Source organism: Macaca thibetana, chromosome 2 (assembly GCF_024542745.1).
Source record: "Macaca thibetana thibetana isolate TM-01 chromosome 2, ASM2454274v1, whole genome shotgun sequence".
Classification (NCBI taxonomy): Eukaryota; Metazoa; Chordata; class Mammalia; order Primates; family Cercopithecidae; genus Macaca; species Macaca thibetana.
In genome coordinates, this window is record NC_065579.1 from 8,314,579 (window position 1) to 8,334,087 (window position 19,509).

At 41.7% G+C, this 19,509-nt stretch overlaps 1 protein-coding gene and 1 pseudogene across 2 annotated transcripts in view; both read left to right on the forward strand.

Annotated features, from left to right (window-relative positions):
- Window positions 1-16,026, forward strand: part of P3H2 (prolyl 3-hydroxylase 2) — a 165,974-nt gene extending 149,948 nt beyond the window's left edge. For both annotated transcript variants that reach the window (XM_050779253.1, XM_050779254.1), the window contains exons 13-15: window positions 891-966; window positions 8,336-8,476; window positions 14,845-16,026. In XM_050779253.1, coding sequence (XP_050635210.1) covers window positions 891-966; window positions 8,336-8,476; window positions 14,845-14,937 — 310 coding nt within the window. In that variant the 3' untranslated portion in view covers window positions 14,938-16,026. The remainder of the gene's footprint in view (window positions 1-890; window positions 967-8,335; window positions 8,477-14,844) is intronic.
- Window positions 973-8,329, forward strand: LOC126948029 (S-methyl-5'-thioadenosine phosphorylase-like; annotated as a pseudogene).
- Window positions 16,027-19,509: the final 3,483 nt, after the last annotated feature.

The window sequence follows — 19,509 nt, forward strand, 5'->3', positions numbered from 1 at the left end:
ATAATCTTCTGAAGCAGCTGCCATAACCAATAAGTGGCATTATCATCTCACTTTTATCTTAAAAATTGTGCACATTTTGCATCCCATTTCACAAAATGTCCATTTTGTTTTAATATGAAAAGTAAATTTTATGTTTGTTTGTTTTTTTTTTTTAAATTCCTGTTCTCCCTGGAACATATTCCTTGTGGTATGTGTATTTCAGTCAGAATACAAGGGCATGGAGTCTTGGCCTACATAAGGACTTTATCACATCACGTATCTATTCACACCCAAGAAGAACAATGTCTGCATTTTATAAATAAGACACTAGAAACTCAGGAGAAAAGAATGTCCTTACCTACTGAGAGATATTTCAGTGTGTAAGGAATCAGGAGTTATAATCACCATGTGTTCATCGTTACTACACTGTACTCTATTCCAAAACATTTATTAAGTGCCCGCTATCTGCAAGGCGTGGCTGGGCCACAAGGAACTCTCCAGCAAGTGAAGGAGAAAAACAACAACAACAACAACAACAAAACAAACAAACAAACAAAAAACATCCTTTAGAGTTATATAAGGGAGGAAGAGTTGTAAATAGGTGGGCAGGTTCAGAGGGCTAGATTAAATTAAAACTAGTTAGGTTTTCTGTGGAGGAAGTGAAATATGAGACAAGCTTTGAAATATGATTACAATTTTAATAAAGGTGGAATAAGTAACCTCTTCAGAGGTATAACCCAAATTCTATCTGATCTTCTCTTTAAGAGTTTGGAGGGCCAATTATATCAATGTCTAGTTCAAAGGAAACTTACTAATGGAGGCTGGACAGTACATCACCAGTCTTCAGTATTCTATGACCATGTTATCATAAGCATATAATAAGATAAATGGTTTTCTCTTCATTCTTCTAGTGCTCTCCTATACATGAATGATGACTTTGAAGGAGGAGAATTCATATTCACCGAGATGGATGCTAAGACTGTGACTGTAAGTAAACCTATTCTTGCATACTTATTTAGTATTTTTTAGCTCAGTATTGCCATTTTTCTAAGGACTTACAGACTATTGGATTTCAAATACTTCTGAGCTCAAGATTTCAAGAGGTTAAGAGAGTCTCAGCAAATGTATAGATCATAAACTGTTAGAAGTAGCCATAAAAATCTAGTACATTGTAAAGATGAGTAAGTTAAAGAATTGAGATATTAAGCATTTTATCATGATTGTATAGCCAGTTAGTGTTAGACTTGGAACCAAAACCTAGATCTTCTAATTATTTGTCAAGTGATCTGATGGAAACATAAGAACATCAGTTCCTAAGTCACCCAAGTCTAGAATAAGTCAAATGATTCTACAAGGTGTCTTTCAAGTAACCCGGTGTTCTACATACTTGGACTGAACATTGGCCTTCAAATATCTAGTTACAAAAATTATCATATATGTGTGTATGTATGCGTGTGTATATATACCTATAGGTGTATGTGTGTATATATATGCCCACTTTAGCTTCCTTTCCCATGCAGACATGGCCATACACACACACACACACACACACACACACACATATATATATGCATAGATATATGATTGTGACTGTATGTAATAAACCTATACCTGAAAATTGGTGTACACACACACACACACACACACAAATATGTAAATAAAGAGTAAATCAAAAGTTCAATTTAACCACCATCTTCCTAAGCAAACCCATGCCTTTGGAAAGAAGCCTACTTAAAGACCATATAGTTAGCATCCTTTGGTCTGTAAGCCAAAGAGCATACACAATGGTAGAAAAACATATTTTCAACAGCTGCCGCTCTCTGGCCCACTTCGTTCCCTTAGTGCTGAGTGCTCACCCACTGCAGCTTCCTTTCCCGTGCAGACATGGCCTCAAGCACCACCACCACCGCCATGAAGATTGTAATAATTGGTGGAACAGGTCTGGATGATCCAGAAATTTTAGAAGGAAGAACTGAAAAATATGTGGATACTTCATTTGGCAAGCCATCTGATGCCTTAATTTTGGGGAAGATAAAAAAGTGTTGATTGTGTCCTCCTTGCAAGGCATGGGAGGCAGCACACCATCATGCCTTCCAAGGTCAGCTACCAGGCAAACATCTGGGCTTTGAAGGAAGAGGGCTGTACTCATGTCATAGGGACCGCAGCTTGTGGCTTCTTGAGGGAGGAGATTCAACCTGGCGATATTGTCATAATTGATCAGTTCATTGACAGGACCTCTTTGAGACCTCAGTCCTTCTATGATGGAAGTCATTCTTGTGCCAGAGGACTGTGCCATATTCCAATAGCCAAGCCATTTTGCCCCCAAATGAGAGAGGTTCTTATAGAGATGGCTAAGAAGCTAGGACTCTGGTGCCATTCAAAGGGGACAATGGTCACAACTGAGGGACTTTGTTTTAGCTCTTGGGCAGAAAGCTTCGTGTTCTGCACCTGGGGGTGGATGCTATCAACATGCCTACAGTTCCAGAGGCAGCCCTTGCTAGGGAGGCTGGAATTTGGTATGCGAATATCGCCATGGTGACAGATTATGACTGGTAGAAGGAGTACAAGGAAGTAGTTCTGGTGGACCAGGACTTAAAGACCCTGAAAGAAAATGCTAGTAAAGCCAAAAGTTTACTGCTCACTACCATACCTCAGTAGGGTCCATGGAATGGTCAAAAACCCTCTAGAGCCTGAAGAATATAGCCCAGTTTTCTGTTTTAAAATTTTTGCAATCTATCCATCTGACAAAGGGCTAATATCCAGAATCTACAAAGAACTTTAACAAATTTACAAGAAGAAAGCAAACAACCCCATCAAAGAGTGGGAGAAGGATATGAACAGACACTTCTCAAAAGAAGACATTTATGTGGCCAACAAACAAACATATGAAAAAAAGCTCATCATCGCTGGTCATTAGAGAAATGCAAATCAAAACCACAATGAGATACCATCTCATGCCAGTTTAGAATTGTGATCATTAAAAGGCAGGAAACAACAGATGCTGGAGAGGATGTGGAGAAATAGGAATTCTTTTCCACTGTTGGTGGAAGTGTAAATTAGTTCAACCATTGTGGACGTTGTGGAAGACAGTGTGGCGATTCCTCAAGGATCTAGAACCAGAAATACCATTTGACCCAGCAATCCCATTACTGGGTATATACCCAAAGGGTTATAAATCATTCTACTCTAAAGACACATGCACATGGATGTTTATTGCAGCACTGTTCACAACAGCAAAGACTTGGAACCAACCCAAATGCTCATCAATGATACACTGGATAAAGAAAATGTGGCACATGTACACCATGGAATACTATGCAGCCATAAAAAAGGATGAGTTCTATCAGGAGAACCCACTCCCGATGTTTAACGTGGGTTCTTTACTATTTCCTAAGTGTCTCGGCTGGGTTGAGAAATAAAGGGAAAGAGCACAAGAGAGAGAAATTTAAAGCTGGGTGTCCAGGGGAGACATCACATGTTGGCAGGATCCATGATGTTCCCCAAGCCGTAAAACCAGCAAGTTTTTCTAAGTGATTTTCAAAAGGGGAGGGAGTGCACGAATAGGGTGTGGGTCACAGAGATCACATACTTCACAAGGTAATAAAATATCACAAAGCAAATGGAGGCAGGGTGAGATCACAGGACCACCGGATGAGGTGAAATTAAAATTTCTAATGAAGTTTCGGGCACGCATTGTCATTGATAACATCGTATCAGAAAACACGGTTTGAGAGCAGACAACCTGTCTGACCACAATTTATTAGGCGGGAATTTTCCTCGTCCTAATAAGCCTGGGAGTGCTACCGGAGACCGGGGCTTATTTCATTCCTTTGGCTTCGACCATAAAAGACGGCACACCTTCTAAAGGGGCCATTTATGGCCTACCCTCAGGGCGCATTCTCTTTCTCAGGGATGTTCCTTGCTGAGAAAAGGAATTCAGTGATATTTCTCCTATTTGCTTTTGAAAGAGGAGGAATATAGCTCTGTTCCATCCGGCTCACCGGCGGCCAGTTCAAAGTTACCTCTCTTGTTCCCTGAACATCACTGTTATCCTGTTCTTTTTTTTAAGATGCCCAGATTTCATATTGTTCAAACACACATGCTCTACAAACAATTTGTGCAGTTGACACAATTACACAGTCCTGAGGCTACATTCATCCTCCTCAGTTTATGAAGAAGATGACAGGATTAAGAGATTAAAGTAAAGACAGGCATAGGAAAACACAAGGGTATCGACTGGGGAAGTGATAAGTGTCCATGAAATCTTCACAGTTTATGTTCTGAGATTACAGTAAAGATAGGCATAAGAAATTATAAAAGTATTAATTTGGGGAACTAATAAATGTCCATGAAATCTTCACAATTTTTGTTCTTCTGCCACGGCTTCAGCTGGTCCCTCCCCGTTTGGGGTCCCTGACTTCCCGCAACATCTCTCCCTTTCTTTTTATTTAAATGTACCATGGCGATGAAGGCTTGTTCATTCTCTCGATTTTGACGCCGGTCCCTCCGTTCGGGGTCTCTGACTTTCTGCAACAGAGTCCATGTCCTTTTCAGGGACATGGATGAAGCTGGAAACCATCATTCTCAGCAAACAAACACAGGAACAGAAAACCAAACACCACATGTTCTCACCCATAAGTGGGAGTCGAACAATGAGACCATGTGGGCACATGGAGGGGAACATCACACACCAGGGCCTGTCGGGGGATAGCATTAGGAGAAATACCTAATGTAGATGATGGGTTGATGGGTGCAGCAAACCACCATGGCACCTGTATACCTATGTAACAAACCCGCACATTCTGCACAGGTACCCCAGAACTTAAAAGTATAATAAAAAAAAATGTCCAATTGAGGAAGTAAGCAGATTATAGATAACCAGGTATCTTTTACCACCATACAAAATCTAAGTAGTTAGGACATATATGTCATAAACTTCAAAATTTTGGCATTATAGAAGCTATTTCTAAACTTTTCTTGAATTTTATGCTTGTCCCTCTTAGCTTACATGCTTTTCTCATTAGTGAAACATGTATCATTCATGACACACATATGTCATTCATGACAGTACTGTGGTATAAGCAGATAATATCAAAAAGTATGTATTACTGGGTTTAAAGGTGATTCCTATAAGGATTCTGGTTAAAATTGTCTAGAAACATTGTAATAACTAAGAAAAAATATTTCATGTAACTTCATACAGCAATGTATCTTAAAAAGTCATGATGCCTCACTTTTTGGGTAAAAAGCTTAAATGTTAATATGGGAGTAATTTAATGCTCCATAATCTGATAAATTAAATCAGGACTGACAATCTGTGTTGGAGTTTAAAATCCAGAAGTTTTTTTTTGACTTCTGGAAAAGCTTGTGTGTAGGAAGCATTTTATTTCTAGTCTCTGCTAACACTGAAACTGAGGTACAAAACTCCTGGCATTTCGCAGTTTCAAAGAAAGTCAGACAGGTGGTTGAAAAGATTTCTTCGCTTCTCCTCCATCTAGTGGCCATATTTGGAAATGCTTAATGCTTAAAGCAGGGGATGCCTGTTTCATTAACTGTTGAATGTCAAGTTAACTGGAATTCTGCTTTTTAAAGATGTGGAAGCAGATAATATTCTCCTTTTAGAGTGCTACAATTTTAACTAAAATCTATAGCTATTTTTTAAAACCCTGAATCTAGCCTCCCCTAAAATAGGTAAAACTGATTTAAAAAAATTTTAATCCAAAAGTTCCTGTTTGAGAACATTTATTTCCTCAAATGAGTTATACATCATATTAATGCATACAATGCCATTTTAGGGAATAATGTAGATAACTAAAATTCTTATGCAAGCCAGTTCTTATTCGTTCCCCATAGGAAGTTTATTCTAGTACCAGTAACAACAACAACAACAACAACAACAAGAAATGGGTATTTTTCTGTTTTAGTTTCCCTTTAACTGTGGAGGGACAAATGGAGCAGAGAAATGGCATAACTTGAGGCCACACAAGGAAGCAAAGTCTTTTGAGTCCTTTACTTTGGAAACATCTGGAAGTTGTATAATTATCTGAAAGGTGGCTGAAATTTTACTTTTATTAAAGACTATTACAGCACAAATGCTTTTCTAAATCAATCATCAGTTAGACGGAAAGCAAAAGGATTATTTTAAATTATGCTTAGTATACTTGGAAGATACATGGGTTCTTTTCAATAGCAGCATTTGTTTATGAGACCTGGGAATTCAAGGATGTTGGTTTCTCTGTGCAGGTTCAAAGAAGATAAAATTTAATGAGTTCCATTTGTTTCATGAAAAATTAAATTCAGTATAAACGGGACTGTATTACAAAAGTATGTTTATAATCATTTATCTAAACTTTGTAACATATTTTTGCTGTAGAAACAATGTCATACATGGAAGCAGGTTCACTAAAACTTGTTTATTCCTCCAAATACCTGACATGTAACAGTTGATGTATGCTGTGTGATGAGATGGGTCTTAGAGATCCTTGTGAATCTACATCTGTAATCAATTCCAACTGCCTCATGCAGTTCACAGCTTCTTTTCCTAAACTTTCCCAAAGTTATTCATGTTTAAAAGTACTTTCAATTCCAGAAGAGAGAAAATACTAATTTGTCCCCACACCCTTTCTTTAACCTTAAAAGATGTTACCAAGACTTGGTAATCACATAGAAGCATTGGCAAACGCGTGTTTGAGGGAGTCCTGACCAGCACTAGGGAGTGGGCAGCCCAGAAAACCTGAAATTCAAACATCCCAAGGCCACTTACTCAGGTGGCTTTTCTATCTTACTTCATATGTTTTACATTTCGCTTATTTTGCTGTTTCTTGTGGAAATGTACAAATTCCTTCTCCAGAAAAACAGAATCAGATTGATACTGAGGATACCACTAACTTGTGAATTCTCTAGATTTACATCAGAAAAGTTGCCTTGATAAAGCTGTTTAGGAAAAGCAATTCCAGCAAAGACAAATCTTCAGTTATTGTGAATATGAGAGTAACGAGAAACTGCTTTTTTTCTGCTCTTCCCTTTAACACTCACACACAAGTCACATAGACACACACATGCAGACTCAGACACAAACACACATACGTGCACACATAAACACATATGCGCCCACCTGTCCCTCTGGCTTTCTGACTCCTCCACCTACCTCTGACCTTCCATATGGAGTCACGCAGTCCGGGAGTACCTATGTTATGTAGCGATCAAGGACTTTAGGCAATGTTTCTAATGTTCTTCCTGAAGCTAGCAGTGAGAAACCGGCCAGCTGATTTTATGCAGAAGGAAACCAAAGATTTATGGGCATGTGTCAACTCAAGTCAATTCAGAAAATGGCCAGTTAGAACCAGTCCATGTTCTCACCTAGTAAAATGGCTAGCGCCGCCTTTTTGGTTTTACTTGATTTTTCTGAGCTATACAGAGGAATGAATAAACTTTCTGTATTTCCCAAGAAAGACAAAATGGACCCGACTCACCTGAGACACTTCTTTAAACACAGAAGCAAGGCCTGTAATATACAGTTGCTTAAGCTCACTCAACTTGAAGAGGCAGCTTGTTTGATGTTCTACCCTGGCTCAGTGACCCCAGCAGTATTTCTTTTTCTCTCACTACGCTCTTCTACCTAAACGCTGTAGACAGCTCCACCTGAGCAGTGTATAAGCTGCGAAGGACTGTGTCAATCTTAAAACACTTAAAGGCGATGGCGAATAGGCCACACCAAGGGGTGTCGGGTTCTCACCTCTGGAGATGTTCAAACAGTGCCTAAAAGATCACTGGGAAACAATAGTGTAAAGGAAATATCATACAGAATTATGACTTTTGACTTTTAAAAATGTTTATATTATGAAAAGCACATAAACCATGAATGTACAATTAAAAAATTAGAAAGCAGATACACTCATGTAACCCCTACCTAGATCGATAACAGAACTTTGGCAGCACTGCAGATGTTCTGTTTGTTTGTTTGTTAATTCCACAAGTATGGAGTGGACACCTACCTTGTATCCAGATGCTTTGCTAGTGCAAAAGCTACAGAAATGAATTATGAGAGAAAAACTTTGCTTTCTTTGAATTTGCAGGCTATCATATAGCATGTATTGAATGATTACTATGTATGTGGACTTTGCTACACGTTTTACTTGAAATTTTTTTTTAATTTTCTGAGGTATATATTTTTTTGAGCTTACCTTTGTTTTACAGGTGAGAAAACTGAGATAATTTACATCATCTTCAATGGCAGGATTCCTTTATTCTTCGCTTCAGTCCTTAACTCAAATAATCTCATAGACCAGAGAGGCAGGAGTTGTGGAAATGTTTATGATACAGCAGTTGAAGGTCTAATTTTTGCTTTCTTTCTCAGGCTTCTATAAAACCAAAATGTGGGCGCATGATCAGCTTCTCATCTGGAGGAGAGAACCCTCATGGGGTGAAGGCAGTCACCAAGGGAAAGAGGTGTGCTGTGGCTCTGTGGTTCACCTTGGACCCACTTTATAGAGAATTGGTGAGTTTCTCACCTACCCAGAAAGCCAATTAGGCTTGCTTCATCTGCAAAGTCCTTTAAATTGCTCCATCTGAGGAAGAGAAGAGGGTAAAGGTAGTTCTTTTTTTTTTTTTGAGACAGAGTCTTGCTCTGTCACCCAGGCTGGAGTGCAGTGGTGCAGTCTCGGTTCACTGCAACCTCAGCCTCCCGGGTTCACGCCATTCTCCTGCCTTAGCCTCCCCAGTAGCTGGGACTACAGGTGCCCGCCACCATGCCTGGCTGATTTTTTGTATTTTTAGTAGAGACGGGGTTTCACCGTGTTAGCCAGGATGGTCTCGATCTCCTGACCTCATGATCCACCCACCTCGGCCTCCCAAAGTGCTGGGATTACAGGCTTGAGCCACCGCGCCCGGCCAGTTCTTAATCAGATATGTTTTAATAAGTGAAGGTGTTTGTAGAAATAGCTATGTCAATGATATTTGATAGTCACTAATCTGTCTTCAGCTTATTAACAAATTGTAAGGCTGGGAGCCATGACTCACTCCTGTAATCCCAGAACTTTGGGAGGCCAAGGCAGGTGGATCACTGAGGTCAGGAGTTGGAGACCAGCCTGATCAACATGCTGAAACCCCATCTCTACTAAAAATACAAAATTAGCTGGATGTGGTGGCAGGTGCCTGTAGTTCCAGTTACTCGGGAAGCTGAGGCAGGAGAATCACTTGAACCTGGGAGGCGTAAATTGCAGTGAGCCGAGATCACACCACTGCACTTCAGCCTGGGCAACAGGGCAAGACTCTGTCTCAAAACAAAAACAAAAACCCTGTGGCATCAGGGAGGAATCGCTTTTTATTGGGCACCCAGAAGACTGATTGTTTTCTCGCAAATCATAAGAAATAGTATTGAATCATTGATGAAATGTATTTGAAAGAGGGCAAGGAACCCTAAAAGATTATTATTACTTATCACTATTATTACATTAAATATTTAAATATTATTATTGCAAAGTAGCTGAGGACACTTAGCTAGGAGGAGACCATGATCTCATCGTTTTGGAAGCCCATGGGCAGATGTCATAGTCTTTACTTGTGGAGCTGCAGAGGAAAGAATTAAGACCAATGGATAGAAGCCCTGGAGGGAAAATTTGGGCTAAATCCAAGGAATCACTTTCAAATAGTCACCACAGTTTGGCAGAATTGTCTGCTTTGGAAGCACTGATTGGATGGCTCCAATCAAAGCCCCGGCAACTGCTTGGCATGGAACGCTGAAATGGAATCTAAAACATCGTAGCAGAGGCTTAAATGGATGACCTCCAAATCTTCTCCAGCCCCAAGTATTGATGAAGCTATGAAATTCTATTCTTAAAACTGGCGTTCTATCCAGTTTTCCTTCTTAGTTTTCTGAATTGAATCCAATGTCATCAGAAACTATTTAAAAACAATGCCTTTTTCTCATATACTTTTCACCATCAAATCTAGCTCACAAAGTGTTTGCCCACATTCCCTAAGCCATTCTTTCATATATTTTACAAAAGACCTATTATGACCTTTGATTGTACGGAAGAGCTATTATTATCTGCCTGGGAAACTCTGCTAGGTAGGCTGTAGGGGTACAGGGGTGAACAGAACAAGGTCCTAGACTACGAGGAGCTTGGACAGATCAGCTAGTGAATAGGCTGTAAGAAGACAGCAGTATACGCTTTGTAGCAGGGAATCAAGGAAGACTTCTAGAAACTCAGACCTAGAAGCGAAGAGGATAACCAGGCACAGAAAAAATGGCCCTGGCTGGGCGCGGCGGCTCACGCCTGTAATGCCAGCACTTTTGGAGGCCAAGGTGGGTGGATCACCTGAGGTCAGGAGTTGGAGACCAGCCTGGCCACATGGTGAAACCTCGTCTCTACAAAAAATACAAAAATTCGCCGGACTGGGTGGCGCACGGTTGTAATCCCAGCTACTTGGGAGGCTGAGGCAGGAGAATTGCTTGAACCCAGGAGGTGGAGGCTGCGGTTGCAGTGAACCGAGATCACTCCACTGCACTCCAGCCTGGATGACAAGAGCGAGACTCCGTCTCAAAAAAAAAAAAAAGAAAAAAAAAAGAAAGAAAGAATGGCCCTAACAAAAGGACCAGAGCACAGAGTCCTGAAAATCTCAAGGGGCAGCAAACAATTGCCTTCCCCTATCATTACTTTATATCCTGGTATTTTCCATCTCCAAAATGCCAGCATTCCATCAAAGCATCTTTTTTTTTTTTTTTTTAAACTAAGGAACCTACGTAAATGGGTAGACAGTGAAGATAAAATTATTGAAAAATTACCTCACTATTTTAGTATTCAATTCAGCAGACATTTAATCTATTTCATCATTCACTATCCAAACTCTCCCTTCCAAGGTATTGTTCTCTCAAAATAAGCTAACCCAAAGTAAGTTGTCTTTGCTCCTTTGTGATCAGGAAACATCAGTGCCAATGTCCCTTCCTCTGGTGGAAAAATACTAGAAAACCTCTCCAGTCTTCAGGCCGTAGCGGCATCTAGTGGCCACGGTGGGAAATGAGCAGACCTTTTTCCGCAGCTAAATTATCCCAGGCTGTGAAGGATTGTTTGCTACCCGTGGAAAGCATCTATTGAGCTTCACGAACTAACATCTGTGTTTCAGGAGTTTTAAAAGCTCCCCAGGTGATTCAAACGTGCAGCAGCAGAGTTTGGGAGTTCCTGGCCTAGACGTCTTTTTTTAGATTGAATCTCTGAGAGAAAAAAAAAAAAAATGCCTACCTATGAAGAAGTCATTAGAGCTGGCCGATTCTCATGCTTAGTATGAATTACTTTAAAGCCTCTCAGTTCTCAAGGAGTATTTAGCAACATCCTTTTAAGGATGCAAGGATGTTCGAAGCTTCATATATATTGGTTCCAGCTCTTGAATTTCTTTCCCTTAATGAGAGACAGGATTACAATAATTTTTTGTGGTCAACAGATGTGAAAGCTTTATGTGTGTGTCCATTTGTTAAGCATCAGGATTATTTTCCTCGGCCGGGCGTGGTGGCTCACTCCTGTAATCCTAGCACTTGGGGGAGGCTGAGGCGGGCAGATCACCTGAGGTCAGGGGTTCGAAACCAGCCTGGCCAACATGGCGAAACCCCGTCCTCTCTACTAAAATTACAAAAATTAGCCAGGCGTGGTGGCACATGCCTGTAATCCCAGCTACTGGGGAGGCTGAGGCAGGAGAATCGCTTGAACCCAGGAGGTGGAGGTTGCTGTGAGCCAAGATCGCACCACTGCACTCCAACCTGGGCAACAGAGTGAGACTCTGTCTCAAAAAAAGAAAAGAAAAAAAGATTGTTTTCCTTATATTTGTAAAGTAGTACTCAGGCTTTTTACTTAGATATGGCAGCAATTTAGTTTTCTGTTATTTAGTATATTTGGTCCTTTTAGTTGCCTTTTTGTCAATGTTTTTTATTACAAGCTCTTGCATGAAAGGGTTTTTGTTTTCAACTCATAAAATAGTTATTTATTTAACTTACTGTGCCCAGGCACTGTGTTAAAGACTGCCTATAGGGAATGCACACTAGTAGGATATCATTCCTATTTTCTTTTTTTTTTTTTTTTTTCCTGAGGCGGAATCTTGCTCTGTCGCCCACGCTGGAGTGCAGTGGCGCGATCTCGGCTCACTGCAAGCTTCGCCTCCTGGGTTCACACCATTCTCCTGCCTCAGCCTCCCCAGTGGCTGGGACTACAGGCGCTGCCACCACGCCTGGCTACTTTTCTGTATTTTTAGTAGACATGGGGTTTCACCGTGTTAGCCAGGATGGTCTCGATCTCTTGACCTCGTGATCCGCCCACCTCAGCCTCCCAAAGTGCTGGGATTACAAGCTGAGCCACCGCGTCCGGCCTATAAATCCTATTTTCAAGGAGCTTGAAGTCAAATTGGAGAAATAATACAAGGACTCAACTAATTAAATCACAAGGCAAGGTTGGGTAAGAATCCTTAGCAGCAAATGCATGGTTTGAGAGATATAAAAAAAGCAATCCAAAAAGACTTCTTTGAGGAGATGACATTTGAACAAAAGCTTTAAAAGATCAATTTCTTTAGGGAGAGGCATTTTAGACAGAGAAAGGCTTCATCCATTTATACAATTACTCGTCAAAGAAAATAGAAATCTTGCCAAATGTCAGTGGCTTTTCCGAGCACTGAAAATACAGCAGTGACCAAGAAGATAAGATGCCCTGCTCTTCTCGAGCCTACATTCTAGTGGAAGGAAACAGATCCCCAAAAAGTAAAATAAATAAATAAATAAATAAATAAATAATCGAGAGATTTTCAGATAGTGACCAATGATGTGTGGAAAATGGAACAAGACAACTAATTTTGGAGTGAAAGGGTCGGAGCAGCAAATTGTGAGCCCTCGCCAAACAAGTGGCATGTGAGCCGAAACCTAAGACAGGAGACGTCCACTAAGATAAATGTCTGGAGGAGAGTATCCCAGGCAGAGGACAAGCTGCAAAGGCACAGAGACGATAAGATGTTTGGAGTCGCCAAGAAACGAAGAAAGTCAGAGCATCTGGAATATGGCAGACAAGAGGGAGAGTGGCATGAATAGAGGACATGGAGGAGGCAGGAGCCAGATTCCACAGACGTATTAGGAAATGTGAACTTTATTCTAAGTAGTGGAAAGTCATTGTAGTCCCCCAACCCCAGCACACACACACATCTCCTCCAGTCCTCGAGAGTTACAGGATACAGAAGATTACTTTAGCTAATATATGGGCTTAGACTGGAGTAGTAATAAAGAAAGTAAAAAGAGATGGAAGGTTTAAGATACAATTTGGAGGTAGACCAACTGGACCTGCTGATGGATTAATGTGAGGAATAAAAGGAAGTGTAGAATATAATGGGAACATCCAGAGAAACACTTAATTCATGAATCAGATTAGGGAATTCTTTTGAAAGTATCACATTCAGGGAGCTTGAGGTAAGTTAAGAAGTTGGAATATAAGGTGAGGAGAAAGAAGACAAAATAAAGCTAAAGAAGAGAGCAAGGTATGAATAAGAGACAGGCATAAGGCGACTTCTTTTAAGCACACCAAGAAAAGTAGACCTGGAACTGCAAGCAATAGAGACCCATTGAAGAACTGTGGGCAGGAAAAGAGATATAATCAGATTTAAGCCAGTAGGATTCATTAGAAGCATGTGAGGGTGAGTAGTGAAACAGGGAGAGCAATTTGGAGGCTGCGGCAGTAATTAAGAGATGATGAGGGCTTACAACAGTGGTTCTCAAGAGGGAGCGATTGGCCGGGCGCGATGGCTGACTCCTGTAATCCCAGCACTTTGGGAGGTCGAGGAGGGTGGATCACCTGAGGTCGGGAGTTTGAGACCAGCCTGACCAACATGGTGAAAACCCATCTCTCCTAAAAATATAAAAAATCAGCCGGGCATGGTGGTGGGCGCCTGTAATCCCAGCTACTTGGGAGGCTGAGGCAGGGTAATCGCTTGAACCCAGGAGGCAGAGGTTGCAGTGAGCCAAGATCGTGTCACTGCACTCCAGCCTGGGCAACAAGAGCAAAATTCCATCTCAAAGAAAAAAAAGAAGAAAAAAGGAGCAATTGTGACCTCTAGTGGACATTTGGCAATATCTGGGGGTTGCTGGGGGAGGTTATTACTGACTACCTGTAGTAGGTAGAGAGGACAGGGTATCACTGAGCCTCCTGCAGTACACAGGGCAGCACCGCCCTCCCACCCCTCAACAAATAATTATCTGCTCTAAAAATGTCCATCAGGCCAAAATTGAGAAACCCTGACCTAAACTACGGCAACAATAGTGCATTGAGGAGAAAGGGGCAGAGACAGCAGACAGAACACAGTAGTAGAACTCGGCTCAGGTGACTTACCAGATGCAAGAAACCATGATCAGGCTTTTAAGGCATTGAGGAGAAAGGGGCAGAGACAGCAGACAGAACACAGTAGTAGAACTCAGCTCAGGTAACTTATCAGATGCAAGAAACCATGTCAGGCTTTTAAGGCAAATAGGTGAGTAATGCTGGTCTTTACTGAGAGAGAGCCTATGTGAAGAACAGAGCAGGTTCTTGGGGGAGAAAATGGTAAATTCAGCTTGACCACTGAACTGAGTTGGAGATGGCTATGGGGCCATGAAGTAGAAAGGGTAGGAAGCAATTGAACATACAATAGTTCTTGCAGGAGAGAAATCTTAGAAAGTAATTGCTTAGGACCTAGGAATGTTAGGAGAAGGCATCCGTCTGGGGATGAAGAGGAGGTGTTCAATGCTTAACTGGATTTAGCATCAACCCATGTACAGATGGATGCCAGGAAGTGTTTGGGAAGCGTCTGCTGATGAGACTGATTATTATGCTTGTAACAGAAATGTGTAAATTGTCTTTTTTGCAGGAGCGAATACAGGCTGATGAAGTGATTGCAATCCTGGATCAAGAACAGCAAGGGAAGCATGAACTGAATATCAACCCTAAAGATGAGCTATAAAAATGAGAAAGAATGTTCTATCAAATATTTATTTAAATTGTTAATCTTATGAGAATCTTTTTATTTTTGTACAGAGCCATGGTATAAATTAACAGGTTAATGTCAGTCATCAGATCTCCCTTCTGTTCCTAAGGATGCTTGTGTTGCCTTGCTTAATCTATCTTTCTTGTTTTGGGTTCTCTCTCTCTCTCACTCTCTCTCTCTCTCTCTCCTCTCTCTCTTCTCAAAGACATGGTCTATACCATGTTGTCTAGGATAGAGGGCAGTGATGTGATCATAGCACACTGGAGCCTCAAACTCTTAGGCTCAAGCGATCCTTCAAGCCTCCCAAGGAGCTGGGACCACAGGCACGTGCCACCACGCCCAGCTCTCTTTCCTGGTTTTTCATCATTTCATGTATCTATCAAAGCCCAGTTCACCTCCTTACACACACACACACACACACACACACACACAAAAACACACACACACACACAATTAATTTGTTGCAAATCCAAAAGCTCAGAGAGAATAAGCTTGTTGGTGGTGAAACTATAACTCTCATGTGTGCTCCAGTTTTAAAATTAACATGTGCCTGGTCTCTGAAACCCTTTCTTGGTGTGTGCCTTTCAGCCACGTCCTCTTAGGTGCTAACGGCCATGAGCTCTGACTTTCCAAAGTGAGCTCCACTTTGGGTCTGAGGACCCCCTGGCAGAGTCCGCGCTGCCTCAGGTATCACGGGCGTAATGCTCACCCAGGCTCCGGGAGATCTCATGGATGATTACTGTATGAGACAGAGGGGCCTCCAGGCTTTCCAGGGCCTTGGTGGAATTTTTGGCTCTGGTGTTTTCACCAGACAATAAACTTACACTGGAAGCTTCGATTCACCCTCCACAGTACTCCAAAAAGGACTGTCCTATAAGTTGTACACTTTAAAAGGTCATGTAGATTTTGTAGTAGAATGACTTTTCACCCTGATGACTTTGGAAGAAAATCTTGAATACTGCCTGCATCCGGGCACCATGGCCAGGTTGCCTACGAGTGGGGTCCACTGATGAAAAGAGGTTTTTTGTACTTACATAAGAAAAATAAATTTCTGATTGATTTTAACCGTCATCTGCTTATATTTTGGGGCCCCTCCTCATTGCTGCTATCCAGCACACAGATTTGTGCTTGTGCCTTATTTGTTTAATAAAGGGAGCCTCATTTTAATATCTAGCATTTATTTTTGTTCTTCCAAATGTTTGGTTTATCATCACAGAATGGTTCTGTAATTACATAGGAGCTTTTGGGACCACCTAGGGGCAACATTGGGACATGACTAGTGTAGCTGGTGCAGTGGCCTCAGGAAAGGTGGGGACACCGTTCTTGAAGAACAGAGAGGGCCACCAACCTGGGTATTGATCCAGAGCATGCTTGGTTCCGGGTCCCACTTCTAAGGAAGACACTACAAAGGCATAGTTCATGGGGGCTGGGGTTCTTCTAACCTGGGGGAGCCTTTGTCATTCGCCTCTGGGAGATCACCTGCCTTGGCGGTGCTGGAGGGAAGATTTACTTTCTGCCATTTACAATCTTGGTGAATGGTTAATAACATTCATCCATTGAAATTGAAAATTTGAGTTAGTGATGTATGAGCCATCTGTTTTTTACTGAACCTTCTGGTTGTATTTTAATCATGGGGAAGTGGAAAGAGCATTGGATTATACTTCCAGCCCTATCAAATCTGCCCTGCTGCATGACATGGAGTTACTCTCTTTCCCTTTCCAGACTTTAGTTCCCTTCTCTGAAAATGACATAATTGATTGTAACTAGGCCCTCCCTCCTACTGAAAATACAAACAAAGCAAAAAGCAAAAAGCAAAAAAAAAAAAGAAACCAAAACCAATTTTAGAAATAGTCACAAGTACAACCAAATTTATTTCTGCTAACATTTAGAGAGTCGTGAATGGTTTTTTTTTTTTTCCTTTTTTTTGAGACGGAGTCTCGCTGTCGCCCAGGCTGGAAAGCAAGCAGAGGTGCGATCTCGGCTCACTGCAGCCTCCACCACCTCCCAGGTTCAAGCGATTCTCCTGCCTCCGCCTCCTGAGTAGCTGGGATTACAGGAGCACACCACCATGCCCAGCTAATTTTTGTATTTTTAGTAGAGATGGGGGTTTCACTCTGTTGGCTAGGCTGGTATTGAACTCCCAACCTCAGGTGATCCACTCGCCTCAGCCTCCCAAAGTGCTGGGATTACGGGTGTGAGCTACCGCACCCGGCCGTGAATGGGTTTTTTATGTGTGAACCTGATTTTTAAAACCTTAAACTGAACTTTAGGCCTACAAGTACTTGAGCTTTGCAAAGGTAGATTGCTCTTTGTCCCGCCACTGTGGAGAGCTTGTTGGCACTCAGATTTGCTGATTGGAGGATCTGGGTGAGGATCTGATTTCTGTTTTCTGGCAGCAAGAGGCATCAACATAGAAATGGTCTTGTTTGGCATCTTAAAGATCCCCCTTCCTGGGTGCAGTGGGCACCAGGGGAGAGGCAGGGACTTCACTGATGCTTACATTCAGTCCCACAGAACGTGGGTGAAGGCTGAATAGATGTCGTTGTGTTCGAGCCACATCTTGTGCCGTTTGCTGACAACACAGGGTAGTTATTCTTGTTTTGCCGGTTAACCATGTTGCTTTACACCTGAAACATCATGTATATACTAAAGCATTTACTCCTTAATCTGCTCCACATCAAACCACACATAATTTCATTCAAATATTTAGGGAGTGTCATCAGACGCCTTAAAAAAAAAGTCAAGCTTAGAAATTGCAGTTCGTATGGTACATAATCCCTTGTGCAGAAGGATGGAAAAGCCCATTAGGACTCTTGTTGCTTTTACAGCTGAAGGAAGGCATAGAAATCCCAATTCAATTTCATCTTTCTTTTTGGGTAGAAAGTGAGGCTTAGAGGTGGTAAAGATGATCCCATGGGTATAGAATTTGAGCAACAGAGCCAGAGCTAAAGCCAGGACTATTGAACTCAGTTATGCAAGAATGCCTGCAGGAGTGTACACGGGGGCTGGAACCCTGGCACAGGGCTTTGTCCAGCTGGTGGGAGGGATGTCTTATTCTATTTGCCCAGAGATGGTACTTCATACCAATCTATGGAGCTGCAGGGCTATATCCTTCCAGAAAGGGTGTCTTTTCTAATCCTCACAAAATGCTGAATGTGCTTGAGTCAGCCTAGGCTAACTAGTCCAATGTGCATGAATAGTACATCTCATCTGCGTTATCTGAGGAATTACCATTGGTCTTGGTGATGATCCTTCCCTTGTGTGAAAAGCCTGAAGCTCACAAAGCTTTTATTTTCACCTATATTATTGTTTTGAATGCTTATAACACAGAGCGTGTTCACACACTGGGAACCCCAGGAGGTATTCTGGGCGTGGATTGTGATGTCCATTTTGCAGATGAAGACATGGAGAGCAGTGGAGTGGGGTGATTACCTGGGGTCACTCGGCTCAGAGTGTCTAGGTCTGAGCTAGAAGCACAGTCTTTTGGGCTTCACCAGGGTTGTTGCTCCCCAGCCATGCTTCCAGGCATACTAAATATAAAATAATAAATGTGAATAAAAAGTCTGATTTTACAAAATCAAGAAAACGTTTTCTCCTCTTTTATTTTCCTGCTGAGGGACGCGTGTTGGCGTACTTCCTCTTCTCTCCTCTGTGATATATTCAATCCAAGTTGGATTATTCAATTCGATTCAGCCCTGTTTTAAAAGACATACCCTGAGCCTTGAGCTGCTTTTATGACCTCACAAAAGGGAAGAAGATTCTAGTCCAGTATCATTTTTCTCTCTCTCAAAGGCAAAAGTAATCTTGAACTTAAATTGCTTCTTTAGAAAAACCTGACACAGGGCAGAGTGATACTGTGAATGTGTGAAGGCCTTTCTTCACAGCCCGGAGTGTACATTGTTTGACAAGGAAATCTCAGTTTTAATGCACTCTTAAGACTTTTAATGCACTCTTCATCATCAACATCATAACATTTTTGGCACTTCCTCAGCTGAGGAGAAGCCATGGAATGAGTCAGTGCTATTTAATAATATATACCTGTGAATTTTAATTGAAGTACAAATGCTGAATTATTTCACATAAGAGAGGCAGCCACAGGGAATGACTCCTCACTGACGTCAAGAAAGGAGGTAATGGGGGCCACCTCACCCATTCTTTATGCCAAAGCATTAAACATTCCGAGCTGACTGACAGTGGTATGGCTGAGAAGTGGGAAAATGTGGACCTGTTCCCACATCCAGAGCTCTTTAGGGAAACAGGAGCCACTGGCAAAAGCTCCAGACCACAAGTCCGTGTTCCAAGCCCTCTCTGCCTCCTGCCAAGAGGCCTGTGATGTGAAATGACGTCTCACATAGTTCCAATTGCCCACCCACAAATCCTCTACTCCCAGATAATTTGATGTTTCCAACAGGAGACATATAGGCGGTTTTTTTTTTTTTGAACCTGGTTGATTTCTTCAAACACATCAAAATGATTACTGGTTAAGCTCAACCACTCGTTGAGTTCACTGCTGGGTTGGAGCTACACACTCATTCTGTCAGAGCTTCC